Consider the following 19,695-nt stretch of genomic DNA (forward strand, 5'->3'; position numbering starts at 1 on the left):
GGTTTCCCGAGTGACAGATCTGGAAGCTCGCCCGTGCTTGGCATATGGCTCATCCATCTGTCGAGTTTGCAAGGGAGAGGAGTCGTGCCGCTGGCACCCTTGGAACATGGCTCGTTTTCCCGCTCCTTCCAGCCGCGTTTCTTGGGGAAATGAGTCTCGTGCAATCCTTGTCTCCTCCAGCAGCAGCTTTTTGAAGCATTGACCAAATGCCACAGAGAGGAGAAGCCAGAAATGTGCTGAGGTTCTTTTTTGTTTGGTTATTTTAGGTTTTGGGGGGTAGGATGCATCTGGAGGAACCCAGCCTTCGCCTGCCCTGCTCGCATGATGAGCTGTATTCACTATTGCACTTTTTTAGGACAGTTTGCTGGCTGGCTGCATAAAGCTACCTGATCTCCCTGGGGAAATCATCAGGTATTGAATGGAGACCCCAGAACTGTCTTTCCTTGGCTGCCTCGCTGCGTCCCAGGGCAGAGCCACGCTGCGATCAGCCTGCTGGAAGCGCAGGCAGGTGGGGAGGAACCGGCTCAGAACGTGTCCGGAGCTGCTGAGGTTATGCCGGCGGGTTAGACGCTAAGCAAAAAAATAAGATGCACTTAATTTCCCCTCCGAGTTTGTTATTCCTGTTCCCTGGACCCAGGCCTGGCACTGCGAGGAGGTTTTGCCTGGTGTGGTGAGCAGGTGACCTGAGCTGCAGGAGATGCCGGAGCTTCCTGGAGAGGTGGAAAAGCCAAGAGCCCGGCCGTGCTCCGTCTGGGGAGCAGCTGCTTCACTACAGCCCCAGAGCTGAACCTTGGAGGAATGTGCCGTTCCCCCACCCCGGGGCCGGCTCTGACTAATCTTCAGCCTCGTGGTGCAAACCCACCTTGCGTCAGCCCGTGGGCTTCCCGGGGCACCCCGGTCCACTTTGCAAGCTGGATAACGACCTCCTCGTTTGAAGGTAGACCCTTCGTTTGGATGTGTTAATACGCCGACACCTCTTAAACCTACCAAAGGGCTTTTGTTTAACACAGGGGGGTTGTCTCCAGCTCCTGTAGTCGACAGTTGTGGTTTTCAGAACCGGCATTTTTGGGCAAAGTTAGTAAATTGGAGACCTAATGGCATCGCAGCCGCTGCTTGTGGAGCCGTCGGGGAGCAGAGCCTGCGCTCGCCGAAGCACAGGGTGCATCCTGCGCCGGGCGGGTTGCGCGTCACCTTGATTTAAGACGCCAAATAAAAATTGGGAGCTTGAGTCCTAAATCCAAGAGGGATTTGAGAGCTCTACCGTCAGGCGTTGCGCGCTGGCGTGGCTTTCATGGAATAGGCTCCGCTTGGAAGTGTGCGGGGACCGGGGTCTGTCTCGTGACTGCCAGGGACGGAGCGGGAGCAGCCCAGATCGTCCGTGAGGATTGCGTCACGGGTGGGGGGATGTGTGGAAGCCGTGAGAAGATGAGCTTCTAAAATGGGGTTGATTTTAATGGGAGTTGAACTGGGCAAAGCACGGCCGGTAGGTGAGCTTTAGAGGTGTCCGCTCTCGTCGTGGGCAAACATGACAAGACGGTGTCGGTAAAAGCTTTTCAGGTTACCTGCCATCCTGCATTCCCCATCTCCTGGTTAGAGATTCTTTTTATTTCCATATATATATGGAAATAAAAACCAAAACAGGGGAAACTCTGACCACAGAATATTCCGATTTAAGGTCCCGAATGGCCCGGTGCCTGGGAAGGAGGGCGGCAGCGTGAGCCTGTGGCAGCCTCCCGGCTCCAGGTGTTTTTCCTGGGTGAACCTGTCAGGGTCTGAGCGCTGTCAGGGTTTTTACGTGCTGATGCAGAAGCAATTAATTTAAACGCTGTTATTTCTTATGGCAAGGCTAAGCCTGGTGGAATTAGCGTATCCCTGTAGCTAACGTACTGAACCCGGACCTGTTTGTTTCTTTTTGGGAAGTGAATTTTAAAACCAATTGCACACTGGTCTCAAGGATGTTGAAGCTCCATTTTACCACTTTTTGGCATGAAAATAATGGATCTGTGGGCCCTTAAGCTGCTGGAATGGTGGGACGGCTGGGGTAGAGGTGGAAGCTGCTGTTAGGGCGGCCGCGCAGCGTGGCGTTCGGTGGCTGCGGGGAAGCGCGGTCGGTGGCTTCTGCCCATGGTACGAAGGGTTTGCTTGGCTGCGCAGGGATGCTGCTTCACAGAGTAACCCCTCCAATGCTGAAAGCTCTCTTTGTCAGCTTGGAAATAGTTTAATTGTTGTCAGGTTTTTAAAATTTGTCCGACAGTTTCCCTGGGGTTAATTTTGTCTGCCGAAATGAGAGGCTAAATTAAAGTCCAGGGGAGAAAAAGAGGGTTTGTTGATGGCAAGAGGATGTCTCGAGGCAGATGCCGGCACGAGCATCCCTGCCTGCCCTGGTAGCTCCCGTCTCTGCAGCTGATTTGAGCCCAGAAAGCCAGAGCTGAAACCTTAGCTACACCTCTGGGGTAGAAGATTATTTTGAAGGATGTAAATGGGGAAAATCTGTGTGGGTTTTATGGGCATTTAGCACTAGATCTGCCGATGAGCCGCCAGCCCGGCTCCCTGTTTGGTGCCACCACGAGTGGCCGCGGCCGGAGGAGGCTCCAGTTTAGATCCTTGAAATTGTTGTGGTGTTACTCTGGAAGCATCGTGTGCCAGTTTAGGTGCCGCTTTCTATCCAAGTGTAAAAGGCAACAAAACTGTGATGGGGTGGGGTGGGGGAAAAAAATAAAAATAAAAATGAAAAGTGATCGTTATGAACGTGGAGCTAAACTATTGCTTTTTTCTCCCCCTCTCCCTCCTTCCTCTCTCTCCTTTTAAACAAACACCACCCCCCAAAACTGCCACCAAACCCCCTTTCCTCCGTTTCCCAGGAGCTCTCCTCGAGTACGGAAAGTCTCGATAAGTCACTCTCTCCCGTAAGTGGCCCGTTTCGTTCCTGCGCCCGGGCTGCCTGCCTTCCCCGCGACAGCAGCATTTCCTCTCTGCCACAAAAGTCCTAAACCCCGGCACCCGGCAATGCACCACAAGCAGCTCTGGTCCCCAGCGGTCACCCCCAATATCTGCATCGCTCACCCCCAGCGCCGGCAGCGTGCCGGCCGCCTCTCGTGCCACCGGCCAGGTGGTGCCGGCTTTGGCTGAACGTGCCCAGCGTGTTCAGTGAAACGCCGGCAGAAAGGGAGCTTTGGGCAAATTTGCTTGCGCTGGTTTGGCTAAAATAAAGCAGAAAATCCCAAGGGGGGGCCCTGGGTGCTCATTCCCCTCCTTCCCACCCACCCCACCCCACCCCCCTCAAAAAAAAAGCAGCGAGGGGCAGAGAAACCCTCGTACCGCCAGCAGCCGGCGGAGGCACGGGAGGGACTTGGCTGCTGATTTTGGTCCGAGCAGTCGCTGACCTTTGCATGGCGGTGTCCGCGGATGAAAGAGGAAATGCTGTTTCCTTGAATTTTACTTGAAAGTTCTCTGCCAGATGGGATTTAATTTGCTTTTTCCACAAATCATTCCCCCCCCCCCAACTTCTGTGCGTTAAACTTTCAATCAAAACCCAGTGTCTCCCTAGCAGAGTGTTTTTCTTTCAAAATGAGCCTTTTTAATTTATTTTTTTTCCCCCCCAATCAATAGCATCTTCCTCACCTGTATCATTTTCCTGCCAGTGTGTGTGTGTTCTCCACCTGGGATTCCCAGTGGGCTTCCACACGTTGGATATGTAGTCCATGATCAAAACTACGTACCTGGGCAGCGGTGCCTTGCGTAGCCCCATCCTCTGGGACAGGGTCTGCTCGGTGGCCTCCAGCTGATGTAGCCTCTGGGTTATTTGACGTGCACCCACTCGTCCTTCTGTGCTGCAGAGGGGAAATGTTCACACCTTGACGGTGCAGGCAGGAGAGCTGATGCTGCCGTTGTGTACCGGCACAGGGCATGAGGCTTTTACCCCTGAGTCCACCCCGATGCAGTCTCCTCCTTTTCATTTTTTTTATCAGTCGCCTCCAGCTCTGCTGTTTGAAGTGGTGCAAGGGGCGCAGGGTCTCGGGCCGCCATGGGTGGGAGGCCGGATGCTGGGCTGGTCCCGGTTTGCCACCCAGCTTTAGGCGAGTCACTTGCTTTTTTCCGCCTCCCGCTCCGGCCAGCGGAGCGAAGGCAGCGGCGTCTCTTCCTCTGGTGGCTTTCTGAGGCTCGGTGGCAGCAGAACGCTTACAGGCCCCTCGGTCCCAGGGCCTCACAGAAGTGTCCTGGCGGTTCTCCGGCTGCGGCGATGGGTGTTGCCGGCACCGTGGCTGTGCCATCCATCTCGCTGACACCCGGCGCCGGGCGGTAGCAAGTGCCTGTTCCTCTCCCCAGTGGCAGGAGACCTTTCCTTCCAGGCTTTCCAGCCCCAGGTTGTTTATCCGTGGCAGATGCTCACTGCAGCAGCTGTGTTGCTTTTTTTGCAGCCCGTTTTTTTTTTTGCAACCGTTTATGCCAAATTCATAAACCCGCTGCAGGCACCTGCACCAAGCTGAAGGCTCGTGGCATTTATCACTGGCGCTGAAATCCCCATGGCAGGCAGCTAGGCTGAAGGGACCAGGTAGCAGCTCTGCTCTGCACCGCTGAGTAGTTTCCACCTGTGAGTACATCAGGTGGGTCTCCCTCCTGGGGAGCGAGTGACCGTGGGCAGCAGGAATGGGGGGCAGCCACGGTTTCGCTGTGCGAAGCTCTGGAATGACGAATTGCGGTGGTTTGAGCGGAGGAGAGGTGGGATGTCAGGGCAGGGGCAGGTGGGACAGCAGAAGACACTGTGGCAGCTGAGGCTGGAAAGCGTCCCAGGTCAATGCTCCCGTTTCAGATGCTTAAACCTCCCCCGGGCACGATGGCTGCGCAGAGCCGGAGCGGCCTTGCCCCTTCGCCACGACGTGACACCTCCGGCACCGCTCCAAAGCCGTTGGCCGAAGCTGGGGCTCCCTCCACTGCCGTCCCGGTAGCCAGGGACAGATCGGTGGCATCGTCCCTGCCCAGGCCTGGGAAGCGGTTGGAACCCGTGTGGGGAGATGGATGCTCCTGGAGTGTGTCTTAGCAAAACATAAGCACAAATCCCTGACTAATTTAAGAGCAGGAATATTTATTATTTTTTTTTCAAAGCACTGCCAGTGAAATGTTTTGCTGTCGTCGAAAGTAAACGGTAGAAAGTAAATATTTATCTTGGCTCAGAGCAACAGAAGGATCCTTCGGGTGGTCGGATGAGGGAAGAGCATCTTCCATCCTTCGCTGTTTGCTTGGCTTCAGGACGCTGATATTTGTGAGCCAGGGCACAAGCAGCTCTCCGCAGCCCAGCTCCAGCACGATGGACTTTCTGTGGCTCTTCGGGCAGGCTGGGGATGGCGTTTCCTGCGATGGCTCAGCCAGCGACGGCCCCAGCTCAGCTCATGCCTTTTCCCAAAGCTGCTTCTCCATAACAGGATGCGAAACTTCCGTGCTGAGTCCCCCGATAACAGTGAAGAGCGGAGTGGTGCTCGGTGGGATGCCTTTGGAGCGGGGTGGGATGGGGAGGACGTTTCCCGGCTGCGTGTTTCTGGCTGGAGGAGCTGAGACCTGAAGGTTTGCAGCTGGAGCAGGAATATCAGAGGTGTGGAACAGGTCACAGAGGTGGGGCCGGGGCCAGGACGGCTTTGCTCCACTCGCAGAACAGGGAGAAGATGCTTCAGGAGATGCTTTGGGATCCTTGGACTATGTGCCAGACCTGGAAACCTGCATCGGCCAGAGCGCAGGAGCCCTTGGAGGAGCAGGGACATCGCAGCCGTCGGGGTTCGATGGCAGAGGACAGGGAGAGGGGTCGGAAGGAGCAGAGCATCTGTGGGATATCGTTCTGCTTTTTGCAGAAATTGGATTAAATGCAATCGAGGGAAACTGTCCCGGAGGTCAAGGGAGCCTTGGGGTGCAGGGTGGCAGAGCAGGGTCTGATGGGACCAGGCGCTTTCCAGTGCATCCACTGGTGCAGGGTTTGAAATATTTATCCTCTGCCTCGTACGTGAAAGCAACATTGCTGGCTTAGATGCCGTGCAAGCGCTTCCTCCTGTCCCGAGGATGCCTCTGCTGCGCTCGCCAGCGAGGTGGGCAAGAGAGCAGAGCGCTGTGGAGGAGAGGACAGCGCTTACCCCTGAGTTTGGAAGGATTTTTGACGTGGACTACAGATACAAACGATTTCCCCACCTGCTCTTTCCCAAAAGGGAACCACCAGACTGATCCTTCTCCTCTCTTCACCATCCCTTTATTTTGCTGTGCAGCCATTCCCGGCTCTCCGACGTTTTCCTTTGCTTCCTTTTCTCACGCTCCGTAGCTTTTTGCATGTGCATTTCCAGCATGATTGTGCAGCGAACACTTTGCAAGTTTAATTCTGCATCTTAAATGGCAAAATCAGCCACAATCGTTTGTTGTCCTGATTTAAAAACTTGGGGAAAAAATGAGCAGAGAGCTCAGCTCAAGCCGGTGGGTGCTGGGGGGCTCCTGGGTCCAAGGGGCTTCCTGAATTATGGTTTGATCTTTGCAAAATGGTCGGATGGAGCCTCGATGGAAGCTTCAGGGTGAGGATAGAACAAAAACCAGCGCCGAGCTGGGGATGGAGCCGATTTGCACTCCCTCTGCCGGCTGCGGGCTCCGGGCCCTGGGGATCGGGGCGGGGGGGGCTCCTGGGGGGACATCGGAGTTATGGGGAGGTGGGAGTCTGGACAGCACAACGGGAAGGGAAAGAGAGCTTCGGTCCTGTCCTGCTCTGCTCCCGGGTGATGAGCTCAGCTCATCGTGGGAGCATCATCTGGGAGCAGGGAAGAGCCTCTTTCTCTCTCTGGAATTTATCCCGGTGCGTTTAGACTGTGGAGCCTGACTGCAAAACTGCCAGCACCTTGCTGACCCGCTGCCTTGGTAACACTCTCCCCCCACCCTCCTTCCCTAAACCTTTTTTAGCCAGTCAGACTTGCCCCCGAGAGAGAATTCATCAAATCCCTGATTGCCATCGGGAAGCGCCTGGCCACCTTGCCGACCAAAGAGCAGAAGACCCAGCGGCTCATCTCGGAGCTGTCGCTGCTGAACCACAAGCTGCCAGCGCGCGCCTGGCTCCCGACGGCCGGCTTCGACCACCACGTGGTGCGGGTGCCACACACCCAGGCGGTCGTCCTCAACTCCAAGGACAAGGTACGGCCGGCCAGACAGCGGCTTTTGCCTCAAAAGGCAGATTTTCGTGCTCAGCACGGCCCCTGTTGGGGGGTCGAGGGGAAGAAGGGCTTCACATGGGTGCTGAGGGCATCTCCTGGGTCCTGGGAGCGGGGGGAGCTTCCAGAGCGGGAAGCGGTGGGGTGGGAGATGTGCCAGGCAGCTGGGACAGGGAGGAGACCCCTGGGAGCAACCGAGCTCCGAGCTGTGCGCGGCAGCTCCACACCTACTGAAAATCGCCGCTTTTCCTCCAAAACGCACAGGCCCTGCAGGCGCGGAGCGTCGTGCTGCCTCCTGCAGCCGCCCGGCCCTGCTAACGCTTGGGTTTGCTTCCCCCAGGCTCCCTATTTAATCTACGTTGAAGTACTTGAATGTGACAATTTCGACACAGCGAATGTGCCCGCTCGCATCCCCGAGAACCGCATCCGGAGCACCCGCTCAGCCGAGAACCTGCCGGAGTGCGGGATCACGCACGAGCAGAGAACCAGCAGCTTCACCACCGTCCCCAACTACGACAACGACGACGAAGCTTGGTCCGTGGACGATATCGTGGAGCTGCAGGTGGAGGTGAGGCTGGGGGTGCCGGGCAGGGTTTGTCCCTTGCTGGTGCTGCGGGATGCTGCTGGGATCAGGCACAGCACCGTGCAGGATGGTGGTGCTACCCCAGCTCCTGCCTGGGGGAAAAGAGGGGTGGGAATCGCATGGCAGTAGCTGCTGCATCCCACCTCTCGCACCTTCCCCCTCCCAGCTGCCAGAGATTCACACCAACAGCTGTGACAACATCTCCCAGTTCTCTGTGGACAGCATCACCAGTCAGGAGAGCAGGGAGCCCGTGTTCATCGCTGCTGGAGACATCAGGTGAGGCTGGCGCAGCGAGGGCAGCCCCGGCAGTAGCTTTATCGCGATGGGTTACGAGTTCAGGTGCAAAAAGGCGGGGGGTGCAGAATTCCTCTGCTGGTTTCCTCATAAAAACCATCTGCGCTAAAGGCTGAGGAGGGGCAAACTCTGGGCGGCGAAGGCTTATGACAGCCCTGAACAGAGGCAGGAAAAAGGCGCTCTGGGCTGGCACGGCCCCCCCCACTCACTGCTGGCACCTTCCGTGCCGGGAGGCGGGGGACGTGGCCCTGGCGCGGGGCGTGGGGTGAGCCCATGGGCTTCGGCAAGTGCTCTGGGTGCACGTGGTGACGCTACTTTCTCCCTCAGCAGCGGGTTTCGCTGCTGTAACAGCTCTGTCTTGCAGGCGGCGGCTCTCGGAGCAGCTGGCGCACACCCCCACCTCCTTCAAGAGGGACCCCGAGGACCCGTCTGCTGTCGCCCTGAAGGAGCCCTGGCAGGAGAAAGTCAGGTAGGGCTGGAAGCGCTGGCTTGGCCTCGGCACTGCAGGGACTTTGTCTGCCCTGGAAATCCAAGGAAATTGCTCTTTTGACTTGCCCAGTAAATAACCACGGCCTCGACTTTAGGCCCTGCTCGTCCCCAGGGTGGGTGTTTGCTCGGGACGCGGCGGGGAATGGCAGCGAGCAGCGGGTGTGCTGCAGGAGGGGAAAAATCCGCAGCAGACTTGCTGCTCTTGGGTTAGGCTTTGAGGGGCTTTACCAGGTATCTATAGGCATCCTTTAAGTCAGAAGACTTGGCCGGTCCCAAAATAAACTGATCTGCGTACCTGCTCCCCAGATTGTGTGTCCAACCCCCAGATTTCTCCTTGAGCGAGAGAGGGAGCCCCCTGGGCTCTATACATTTGGGGGTAGTCTCGTCCACCTTGTTCTGATGGGGGGGCTGGGAGATTCCGGGGGAGTTAATTCCCTCCTGCTGTCTCGGGGATGGCTTGTGGCTCAGGTGGGATTTGCACCATTGTTCAGGGAGGGCTCGGTGCGCAGTTCTTGCAGTTCTGGGCACTGGAACTCATCCTGCTGCCGTCCCAACCGAGCAGAGCTGCTACGTTTCCAGAGGCCTTCCTTGCCCCCAAACCTCTGATCGGAGACCCCCGGGCTGGTTGCTGCCCACCCTCCCTTTCCTCACGCTCCCATCCTCGCCCGTTCCCTGCAGGAGGATCCGGGAAGGGTCCCCCTACGGCCACCTGCCCTCCTGGCGCCTCCTCTCCGTCATTGTCAAGTGCGGGGACGACCTCCGGCAGGAGCTGCTCGCCTTCCAGGTCCTCAAGCAGCTGCAGGTGAGACGAGAGAGGGGCTGCTTAGGGGGCTGCAGCCGTGTGGGGCCGCCCTGGGCCCTGAGGGATTTTCTCTCTCTCTCCCACAGTCCATCTGGGAGCAGGAGCGTGTCCCGCTCTGGATCAAGCCATACAAAATCCTCGTCATCTCTGCCGACAGCGGCATGATTGAGCCAGTCGTGAATGCTGTGTCCATCCACCAAATCAAGAAGCAATCCCTGCTTTCGCTGCTGGATTATTTCCTGCAAGAACATGGCAATTACAATACCGAATCCTTCCTGACGGCCCAGAGGAATTTTGTGCAGAGCTGTGCCGGTTACTGCCTGGTCTGCTACCTACTGCAGGTCAAGGACAGGTGGGTCCCCACGCCGTAGCTGCATCTCCCACTGGGATTTGTCACTTTGTCCCCAGATACAGCAGGGAAATCCTGGGAGCGGAGGGTGCTGCTGCTCCCAGGGCCACGCACACGCCTGCAGAGTTTAATGGAAAGTTTTCCCTCCCGTGCACAGGCACAACGGCAACATCTTGCTGGATGCGGATGGGCACATAATCCACATCGATTTCGGGTTCATCCTCTCCAGCTCCCCCAGGAATCTTGGCTTCGAGACGTCTGCCTTCAAACTCACCACGGAATTTGTGGATGTGAGTGAGTGGGGGACGTGATGGCAAGGGGTGATCCCCGCGCTGCTCCTGGATGAGCCGAGGGCGGGAGGTGCCCCGTTTGCAATGCGGGTTTGCTCAGAGAAGTGAAAATCCCTAAAAAATCCTCTCGTGCCCATCCTGTTGACTGTCCCCCTGCTTAGGGCGCCCCTTTGTCCTAAAATGTCTCCATCCGCTGCCCTCCACCCACACGTCCTCTCCCCTGCAGGTGATGGGCGGGTTGGACGGCGACATGTTCAACTACTACAAGATGCTGATGCTGCAGGGTCTCATCGCTGCCAGGAAGCACATGGATAAAGTGGTGCAGATCGTGGAGATCATGCAGCAAGGTAAGGGGGGCGGGGGACCCCCGAGGTGCCACGCGTGCGTCCGGGCTGCGCAGAGCATCACCCAGGAACGGCTCAGGGACCCTCAGTGCGCGGAGGAGAGCTGGTGAGGGTGGGAGAGCATCCAGAGGGGTCTTGTATGAGGAGAGGCTCCGGGCAGCCCTCTTAGGGTCTGGGGTCTGGGCGGGGAGCTCCTGCCCCAGGGAAAGGCCTCGGGGAGACACTGGATCCCTGGAGTGGGTGGGTGTGAGCAGAGGGAGAGGGAGCATCCCCCGGTCCGCCATGGAGCACTACAGGAGCGGAGACGTGCCTGTGGCGACGGCCGAGCACTGCGGTGCCCCCAGGAAGCCTGAAGCACCCCCGAGGGATGGGGGTCACCGTTCCCTCGGTGTGGGACCGGGCCCCAAACGTGGCGGTGTCCTTCAGCAGCGGGTCCTGGCTAACCCTGCCGCGGCCTGGCAGCACCGGGGGGGTCCCCGTGCCACAAAGCGGCCTCGGGGCCAGCGCCAAGCGAAGGGTCCCGCTGGATGGAGGCCGCCGCGCCCCTGGGGGCTGCGTTCGCCCCAGGCCCCCGTGCCAAAGCCTGTCCTTCCCTCCCCGCAGGGTCGCAGCTCCCCTGTTTCCACGGCTCGTCCACCATCCGCAACCTGAAGGAGCGGTTCCACATGAACATGACGGAGGAGCAGCTGCAGCTGCTGATCGAGCAGATGGTGGACGGCAGCATGCGCTCCATCACCACCAAGCTCTACGATGGCTTCCAGTACCTCACCAACGGCATCATGTGATGGCCACGGGCCTCCCTCTCCCAGAACGACTCCGCGCCCGGCCCGGGCCCGAGCTTTGCTCCCGGGGAAGCAGCTCTTGGTCCTCGATGGTAAAAAGGAGGCCAAGTCTCAGCGTCGTCCTGGGGCTGCTTTTGCCAAGGCTCCTCAACAAAATGAAACAAGGACAAACAAACAAACAAACAAACAAACAAAAAAACCAAACCCCAAGCGGTCGAAGCAGGAAAAAAAACCCCTCCACTTGTGAAAATCAAAGCGAAACGGATCATGCGGTAACCGTGCGACGCGTGCGGGGTCGGGGCGGCCAGGTGAAAGCAGCAAAGGGCCTGGGGATGTGGGGATAGCGCTCGCCCCCGCGCTGCCGCCTCCCTCCTGTCAGTATTACGCCCGTTGGTGTCCTGTGAACCCCCCCCACAATCTCATGAAATGTTCGGGACCTGGGGGGGACGGGCCTGGCCCCCACCCTCCGGCGTCCGCTGCCACTTGAGCCTTCTGCTGGTCCCGCATGACGGCAGCGGAGGTGAACCCGGGGGGCCCTTCCCTGCATGTTCCCCCCCCTACCCCGGCATTGCTCAGCCCCCACTCTGGGCCCGTTTCTTTCTCGCACCCCCTTTTTCCCCTCCCCACCCCCCTCAAAAGTCCCCTTGTCCCAGCCAGCGTAGGGCACCCCCTCCCGTAGCACCCACAGCCGGTACGTCAAGGTTGGGGGTCCCGAGGCCGCTGCCCAGCTGGGGTGCCGGTGCTGCCCCCCCCCCGCTCCTCCCAGCACCTTTTCCTCTGACTGTGTTCCAGGAATTTGGGACTGTGAAGCTTCCCCCCGCCCCCCGCCCCCTCCCCTTGCAATAATTTCTGGCTGCTGTCTCTTGTCTTGAATGTCAGGCTGCGGCCGGCGGGTCCCCTCCCTGGAGCCCTGGGCTGGGTTTGACCAGGAGAAGCTCCAGGGATGGGACGGGGTGGGGGGAAGGAGCCTGGTGCCTTCCCGGCCCCCCCAGGCTCGGCACTGCCAGCCCCAGGGGAAGGCAAAAGGGCAGCCCAAAAGTTTTAGCTCCCCCCCCCTCGCCCGCCCACCAGGTCTCCGGGGGGGCCCACACCCCTCCCCCCCCCCCTTTTTGACAGCCCCTTCCTTTAAGAGCAGCGACCCCCCATGCCCCACCCCTCCCCGTCCCCCCAGCCTCAGCCCGTCCTGCTGGTCAGATGTGCCGCCCTGCCGGCATGCGAGCGGTGCCCCCCACCCGTCCCCCTGCCCCCTGCGCCGGCCTGTAACCCTGGATGTCCTCAGTCTCTTTGTTTAGCACTAATTATTTGTCATGTTGATTGTTTAGCATTAAAAAACAAAAATTCTATTTTAAAATGCTGGCTGCCCGTGGCCAGGAACCACCGTGGGGGGCATTAATCAGGGACTGAGTGGGGGTCCCCATGCCAGGGGCACCCCCAGCCCACGGTCGCAGGCAATCACAGCCCTCCTCTGGGGTTCCCCTGTGTTGCAGCAGGGTGGGGGGCTCAGCGCAGCCCCCAGGCCTCTCTGGGGAAGCAGGGATGGAAGGGGGGGGCCCCCTCAGCCCCTTCCACCTCATTTTTGGGGCAGGACCAATACCCTTGCGATGGGGTGGGGGACGCAGGACCCCTCCCGGGACACACGCGGGGCCAGGTAAGCAAGACAGGGCACAGCAGGGGTTAAACCACTAAAAGTTTAATTGCATTATTACTACAAGAATAAAGGATACCTGAGAGCCTCTTGCAGTGCCCGTAGTTTTAATGTAGCATAATCACAACCCCTAAAACAAGTGTTCAGCCGCCCCCCGCCCGCTTTAACAGAAGTGTCGATCTAAAGGCACTGAAGTGCTTGAAAACCAAGATTACAAAGCAATTTGTTTTGTTTCCTTCCTCTAAAACTCGTAGAAACTTTAGGTTCTTCTCTATTATTAAACATCATTTACACGTTCACAGCCCCACGCAGTACGGCTGGGGGGTGGGGGGTGGGGGAGGCTCAGCGCCAGGGGAGGGGGGTGGTCCTGGCCCAGGGGCTGGGGGAACTGCTGGTTGCTTTTATTTTTTTTCTCCTTTTATTTTCAAAGCCCCCCCTTGCTCCATGTGTGCCATTCAGCTGAATCCACCTGCAGCGAGGGGGAGGATTACCGCCCCTTGCACTTAAAAAAAGGAGGGGGGGGGGGGGGGGGGGGGGGGGGGGAAGAACCCAACCCCAACCCCAGCAAACCAGCTTTCCCCACCCCAAAAAAGTAACGGGGGGGGGGGGGGGGGGGGGGGGGAAACCCCAACCAACCAACCCCAAAACAAAACCCAAAATCACAACAGTAGTTTGTTTTTTGTTTGTTTTTTTTTTTTTTTTGTCACTTTTAGTGTATGATACAACTTTACACAGCGTGTTAGAGGTTATTCACAAGGAAATAAGGAGGAGCCCAAAGTTAAGTTACTGAAATAATTACTCACACAAATACCCTACCCCAAGCACAGGCGCTAAACAAACAGAACAACTAGAAGTTTCTTTTCTGGCTGGTTTTTTTTTTTTTTGTCTTTTTTTTTTTTGTTTGTTTTTGTTTTTTGTTTTTTTTTTTTGGAAGGTAACAGTGGGACACGGTGACAACCCCGAGCAGGTGAGACCCTGCTGTGCTGGGGCCAAGCGCTCACACGCGTGTGTGCAGGGATGTGGTTCACAGTGGCCGAGGGGGAGCTCGGTCGGGCCCCGCGGTGCTGAGCCGTGCTGGGCTCCACCTTGTGCCCGCCAAGGGGTGGCCGAGGAAGAGGAGCAGCTGGTGAAGCCGAGCCCAGGCAGCAGCAGAGCCCTCGGCCCCCAGAGCTGGGTGGGAACGGGTGGGGGGGCGGCTGTGGGTGACACCAGTGCCCCTGGGAAAAGCCCCCCCAAGACTCACCGTCAGCGTTTCAGTCTGTAACGGGATCCAGCAGCGGCTTTCCCTCCTCACGGCCCCTTCGCCCGGAGAGCGGCCGGCACGGATCCTGGGGGGACGGGCCCCCCTCGCTGCAGCGCCAGCCAACACGGTGCAGCTTCGTGGTGCCCGTGGGGTGACGGTGCTGGCGGGCACATGCTGAGCTCACCCAGGGGCCTGGTTTTGGCTTCTGGTTTTTCCTCTGCCAAATTAAAATCTCCTCCTCCCCGGGGAAGCCGCCAGCCGGGGCCTGAGTGCGGCCGTCCTGGGGCACGAAGTGACCAGCGTCCGCCGTTAGTGCAAGTGATGGTGAAGGACCTGGCACATCTGGCAGGTGAGCGGAGCCAGAGAGGGGCCGGGGGGGTCTCTGTGACAAGCCTGGACTTGGCTTCTCCCCCCAGTTCCCAGCAAAACACAAAATAAACAACATTGAAAAGGGAAAGGGAGAGAAAAAAAAAAAAAAAAAAAAAAAAAGGAAAAAAAAAAAAAAAAGGGGTGGATTTTGCTGTGACATTTCTGCCATCACTTTCCTGTGATGGAGAAGTGGCCCCTGGTCCCCAGGTCCTGCCCAGCGCCACCAGCTGCCTTCCCATCCCGCACGGGCAGAGCGGCAGCAAGGCCCAGGGTGTGAAGACGACAGCTCGGGCTTGCCCAGGCTGGCCGCGGGGTGCGGGGCGTCCCTCTCCCCTCCTCATCCCCGCGGGAGGAAGGCCACTGTCCCTCCCCGCAGGCACAAGCAGCCACGGGGAGAGTCACGTCCCCGGGTGAGGACAGAGCAGCGAACAAACCGGCCTCCCCGCGCACCAGGCAGCGCGTCCGGCCTCTGCCCTTCGCCTCCTGCACAAGGCAGCCGCCATCCTGCCCGCCCCGGCAGCCCGGGGGTGCTGAGCCCCCGCTGAGCCAGGCACGCGGGTCCGGCCGGACCGTGCAAACCCCGTTACGGTCTCTTCCCCGCGCCGCTGCCGAAAGGCTGCCCAGGAGGAGGAGGGGGGCCCAGGCGGGCGCTGGCAGCCGCTGGGTATGTACCCGCTGCCGGGGCGCTAGTTCTCGGGGCTGGCGTTCTGCCTGGCGCGGATGAAGGCCATGCCGTGCGTGCGGAAGTGTGTCTTGAGGTTGAGCTGGCTGTCAAAGCAGCGGCCGCACACCTTGCAGGAGAGCTTGCCGTCGGCCACGTGCTGGGCGCCTCCTTCCAGCGGGCTCCGGGGCCCCGGCTCCTCCATCTCGCTCGCTCCCTTCTTCTTCTTGTGGGTGATGAAGCGGTGGCGGTTGAGGGAGACCTGGGAGGTGAAGCAGAGCCCGCACTCCCGGCACTGGTGGGAGCTCTCGTCAGTCCGGTGCTGGGGGATGTGCTCCTGGAAGTCGGCTGAGCTGCTGGCGAGGTAACCGCACTTGCGGCAGCGGAAGGGGGCCTTGCGGTCGCCCTTGGGGTTTTTGGAGGGAGGGGTGGTGCTGTCGGGCTCCTCGCTGCACGAGTCACCCTCGTCCGAGGAAAGTTTCCGCTTCCGCCCGGACACCTGCGGGAACGTTCCGGGTGAGCGTTACTGGGTGCCCAATTCCAGCAGCTCCGGGCACAGCCCAGCCCGCTCGGGGAATTCCCAGCGCCACGGGGCTCCCGCAGCGGCCCTGGACGCGCCTGGGGCAGCTCCTCGGCAGGTGCCCAGCGCACCGGGAGCTTTTCCCTTCTCTCCCGGCGCACGGCGCGGGGCTGAGCCGGCCAAGCGCAGCCGCTGCCACGCTGGCAGGGAGGGCGGGAGCTAAGCGAGCTGTGCCCAGACGGCGCCCCGCACCCATCCGGCAGGCGCTGGGCCCCACGCTGGGAGGGAGCTGCTGGGCCCAGGCCCCGCGGGACGTGTGGAGGCAGGAGCAAGCCAGGATCAGGGCTCACGGCGATGCCTTCGACCCTGCCCCAAACCTCCGCAAGGCGCCAGCCCTTTGCCAGCACCCCAGGACAACAGCGAGCGCGTACCTGCGTGGTGCCGGTCCCTATCCGGGCGATAACGACCTCCTGGCTCTTCATCTGGTCGGTCACTTTGATCCCGTGTCGCACCTGGATGTGTTTCTCCAGGATGAGCCGGCTGCTGAAGGTCCTTTTGCCCTCGGTGCAGTACCTGCAGGGCCCGAGCAGGCAATGAAGCGACGCTCCGCAGCGAGAAGATGCTCTAGCACGACAGTGCAGGACCGAGCCCCGGCCCCCTGGGAAAGCTGCCCCCAGCACCCCGACCCCCGACCCTGCCCGCAAACGTGATCATCCACGTCCCTCTGGAGGGTATAAAACCCCGCAGTCCCTCCCGGTCCCTCCTCGCCCTCCTGCTTCCCAGACACGTGCTGGGTGCCCACCGTATCAGCTGTCTGTAGCTTTACCCTCCCGACCAGGGCTTAGCCCGGGGGAAGCGGAGCTGCCCCCCTTAAACCAGACCCCCCTCCTCAGCCCGAGCGGGGGCAGGTGCTGCGGGGTACCGGCAGGGATAGACGCGCTTGATCCCTTCGTGATTCACTCGCACGTGTCTCCGGAGGCTGGGAGCGGAGCAGAACGACCGCTCGCACAGGTGGCACGGGAACTTCTTCACCGACTGCAAGGAACAAAGAGGCAGGTGGGGACGGCACGGGGAGCCGAGGGGAGCGCAGGGCTCCCCCCGCTGCAGGCGAGAAGCTGGACGTGGGAACTCGGCGCTGCCTCAGGTTCTCCCTCCTCGCCCACGCCACGGCGGCGCGTTTGGGTGACGAGTACCTGGTCTTTGCTGCTCACCCAGGTAACGTCCCTGCCCCCCCAAACCTCAACCCTGACCGAGTTTGTGCCGGGGGGAGAATCCACATCCCAGCTGCAGCAGAACACGCTCCCGGCCCAGCAAGGAACCAGGGTGTCCTGCCCCGCTGCTCTGTGCCACACACGTTCCCTGCCCCCCTTCCCGAGGACTTGGCCGAGCCGCAGCTGGAGACCCCAGCTTTCTGCTCACCTTGCCGTGGTCCTTCTTCATGTGGGAGACATACTCATCGCGCTCCGGGAACCAGGAGTGGCAGACGCCGCACGTCCACCCGCTGCCCTTGGACTTGTTGACCGTCTTGCGCTGGAAGCGGCTTCGCTTGGTCTTGCGCAGCTCGGGGGAGCTGGGGGGCTCGTCCTCCTCCGTGGAGGACGACGACTCCTCCGAGATCTTGGACACGGGCATTTCGACAGGCTCCTGCTTCGGCGTGAGCAGGATGGCTGCCTTCTTTGCCAGGTCTTCCTTTGGCTTCTGGGGCTGATGAGTGTTCTGGAAAGCAAAGACCAGGGTGTTGGCAGCTGTCTGGGGTCGGGATTCTTCCCTCGGCAGCCCAGAAGAAAAGCCTGCGCACCCCCAGGCCGCAGCCTGCAGCCAGGCTCATCTCCTCAGGCTCTGGGTGACAAGGGAGCCAGATCTCAGGGCCCTGCTGCATCGGCGATGATGCCCCCGGTGAAGGAGGGCGGCTCAAATATTTACATCAATAATTAACATCAAGGGGCTCCGCAGAGAGCGCCGGGCGCGGGCACAGCGTTACCTTGAGGTGCTCCAGCATGGTGCGCTTCTGGGCGAAGAGCAGCGGGCAGTCCGGACACTTGAAGACACTGACCCGCTGGTTGAGCAGATGCTGGTCGAAGTGGGAGGAGAGCAGGGGCTTGTGGGTGAAGACCGTGTCGCACATTGCACACTTGTAAATCATTCTGCCGGAGGAAAAAGGCACCGCTGTCGGCACAGCTCGGGCTGGGGTCAGGAGGACCCTGGAGGAACCGTTTTGGCAAGGGGGTTGAGAGCAGCCCTGGGCACGGTCAGACCCACACACAGGATGGGAAAGTAAAAAGCAGGTGGAAGCAGCTCCCCGTGCTGGTGCTGAGCTCTTCCCGCAGCGTCCCACCCACTGAGGATGCTCCCAGTTCTTGGAATCACAGAATTGTTTAGGTTGGAAAAGACCTTTAAGATCATCGAGTCAAACCACGAAGCCCAGCACCGCCCAGCCCACCACAGGCCGCGTCCCGAGGGCCACATCTACACGTCTCATAAATACCTCCAGTGGCTCCCCCGCTCCCCCAGGGAGCCTGTTCCAGCGCTTGACAACCCTTTTAGTGAAGAAATTTTTCCTAATATCCAGTCTAAACCCCCCCTGGCGCAACATGAGGCCGCCTCCTCTCATCCCGTCACCTGCTGGGAGTGATTTCTTCTGGCAAAATCTGTCGGGACGTCGGCTCTTGGAGCACTTACTTGGACTGCTGATTGCTGAAGCCAGGGTGCTGCGTGTAGACGTGCGCGTGGGCGCTGGGGGCCGACTTGAACGCCATGGGGCAGATGGGGCACTTGTGGAACACCTCGCAGTGGGAGGTCTGGATGTGGGACTTGATGGAGTTGACCCCACCGAAGACCACAGCGCAGCTGGGACACCTGGAGAGCAGAGGAGAGCAGGGGGTGAGGGGTAGGGGAGCTCAAGCCCCCCCATGGCGACTGGCACGCTAACGGCAAAGAGAAACCGGAGCACAAGGGTGCACGCCTGCTCCCCGTCTGACCTGCCCCAAGGACAGCAGGATCCAAACCAGATCTGGGCACTGGGAATGCTCCAGTAAGGAGCAACCAGTCCCGCCCAGCACCGGTGGATCCAGGGCCCAGGGAGCTCATCAGAAGGAGCAGGGAGAGACTGCGGGGGTCTGATGCTGCCAGCCAGGAATGAGGTGACATGGTGGCCAGTAGGTCCCAGGAGGAGGAAAATTCCCCTGGGGCTAAAGGGGTGAGAGCCAGAGAAAGGGCGCAGCGCGACGCTGACCCTCAGCCCCGCGCCCAGCACTGGTGGGGAGAAGGAACGTGAATTCCTGCCCCACCTGCAAAACAGAAACCCGCCGCAGACACGGGGCTCTCCCCGCTGGTCCGGCACATCCCCCCGTGTCCCTCTGCCGAGCTCGGCCCTACCTGTACCCCACTCTGCGGGAGAAGTGCAGGCAGGCCTCCTTCAGGTGGCTCTCGAAGTTCGCCAGGAGGAAGTTCCCTCCGCACTCGGGGCAGACGTGGGGCGGCCGGTTTTTGTGCATCCGCTGATGGGCGTTAAAGCTGCAGCGATTGGACATGATCATGGGACACGTCGTACAAACCTGGGGGGGGAGGAGAGCATCGAGAGGTTCAGCCTGGCACGTACCCACCTGTACCAAAGGGCTTTTAAGCCTTTTCTGCAGACGGACGTGGCTAACAGCCCCCAGCACCCGAAGCAGCCCCAAGCCACGTGCCGCCGGGAGAAGCGCCGGGACTCTGCAGGGCACGTTTCAGGAGATAATCTGCTCGCGCCAGCTTGCCGGGTAATTGTTGAGGGCGTTTCACAAGCAGACAAGATGCCTTTTCCAGGCTTTTCATCACAGATGGGTCCCAGATGCAGCGTGTGCCAAGGGTTAGCCGGGGACCAGCCGCTTGGTGAGGGAGTTTTACCGGAGGGAGCGGGGGCGTATTCACAGCAGCTGCCAAAACCGTTTTGAAACTAATTCCAACTCCAGGCCAGGAAACGGACATGGGGGTCTGGAGGGGAAGAAGCCACCAAGGCCTTGAGGAAACAGGACAGGGCTTCCAACAGGAGCTGCCCTGACAGATGTGATAACCAGGGCAGAGGTGGGGCGAGGAAGGAGAGGAGCAGCCCCCAGGCAGATGCCACGCACAGCAAGCTGCAGTCGGGCTCCCCTCGCTGCCGGTGCCCAGAGTGGGGCCCAA

The 19,695-nt window shown here is 59.8% G+C and overlaps 2 protein-coding genes across 11 annotated transcripts in view; one reads left to right on the top strand and one right to left on the bottom strand.

Annotated features, from left to right (window-relative positions):
• PI4KB (phosphatidylinositol 4-kinase beta) overlaps positions 1 to 12,834 on the top strand; it is a 27,488-nt gene extending 14,654 nt beyond the window's left edge. For 4 of the 6 annotated variants that reach the window (XM_055696655.1, XM_055696656.1, XM_027810244.2 and 1 more), the window contains 10 exons: positions 2,862 to 2,906; positions 6,922 to 7,149; positions 7,507 to 7,734; positions 7,916 to 8,025; positions 8,408 to 8,512; positions 9,211 to 9,334; positions 9,421 to 9,686; positions 9,841 to 9,973; positions 10,200 to 10,320; positions 10,921 to 12,834. In XM_055696655.1, coding sequence (XP_055552630.1) covers positions 2,862 to 2,906; positions 6,922 to 7,149; positions 7,507 to 7,734; positions 7,916 to 8,025; positions 8,408 to 8,512; positions 9,211 to 9,334; positions 9,421 to 9,686; positions 9,841 to 9,973; positions 10,200 to 10,320; positions 10,921 to 11,102 — 1,542 coding nt within the window. In that variant the 3' untranslated portion in view covers positions 11,103 to 12,834. The remainder of the gene's footprint in view (positions 1 to 2,861; positions 2,907 to 6,921; positions 7,150 to 7,506; positions 7,735 to 7,915; positions 8,026 to 8,407; positions 8,513 to 9,210; positions 9,335 to 9,420; positions 9,687 to 9,840; positions 9,974 to 10,199; positions 10,321 to 10,920) is intronic. The other 2 variants (XM_055696658.1, XM_055696654.1) reach the window with 1 other exon arrangement.
• Positions 12,774 to 19,695, bottom strand: part of ZNF687 (zinc finger protein 687) — a 30,071-nt gene continuing 23,149 nt past the window's right edge. For all 5 annotated transcript variants that reach the window (XM_055696568.1, XM_027810258.2, XM_027810257.2 and 2 more), the window contains 7 exons: positions 18,913 to 19,091; positions 18,217 to 18,393; positions 17,519 to 17,681; positions 16,957 to 17,253; positions 16,460 to 16,572; positions 15,969 to 16,110; positions 12,774 to 15,516 (listed from right to left, as the gene is read on the bottom strand). In XM_055696568.1, coding sequence (XP_055552543.1) covers positions 15,043 to 15,516; positions 15,969 to 16,110; positions 16,460 to 16,572; positions 16,957 to 17,253; positions 17,519 to 17,681; positions 18,217 to 18,393; positions 18,913 to 19,091 — 1,545 coding nt within the window. In that variant the 3' untranslated portion in view covers positions 12,774 to 15,042. The remainder of the gene's footprint in view (positions 15,517 to 15,968; positions 16,111 to 16,459; positions 16,573 to 16,956; positions 17,254 to 17,518; positions 17,682 to 18,216; positions 18,394 to 18,912; positions 19,092 to 19,695) is intronic.

The sequence above is a fragment of the Falco cherrug genome, chromosome 19, assembly GCF_023634085.1.
Source record: "Falco cherrug isolate bFalChe1 chromosome 19, bFalChe1.pri, whole genome shotgun sequence".
NCBI classification, from domain to species: Eukaryota; Metazoa; Chordata; class Aves; order Falconiformes; family Falconidae; genus Falco; species Falco cherrug.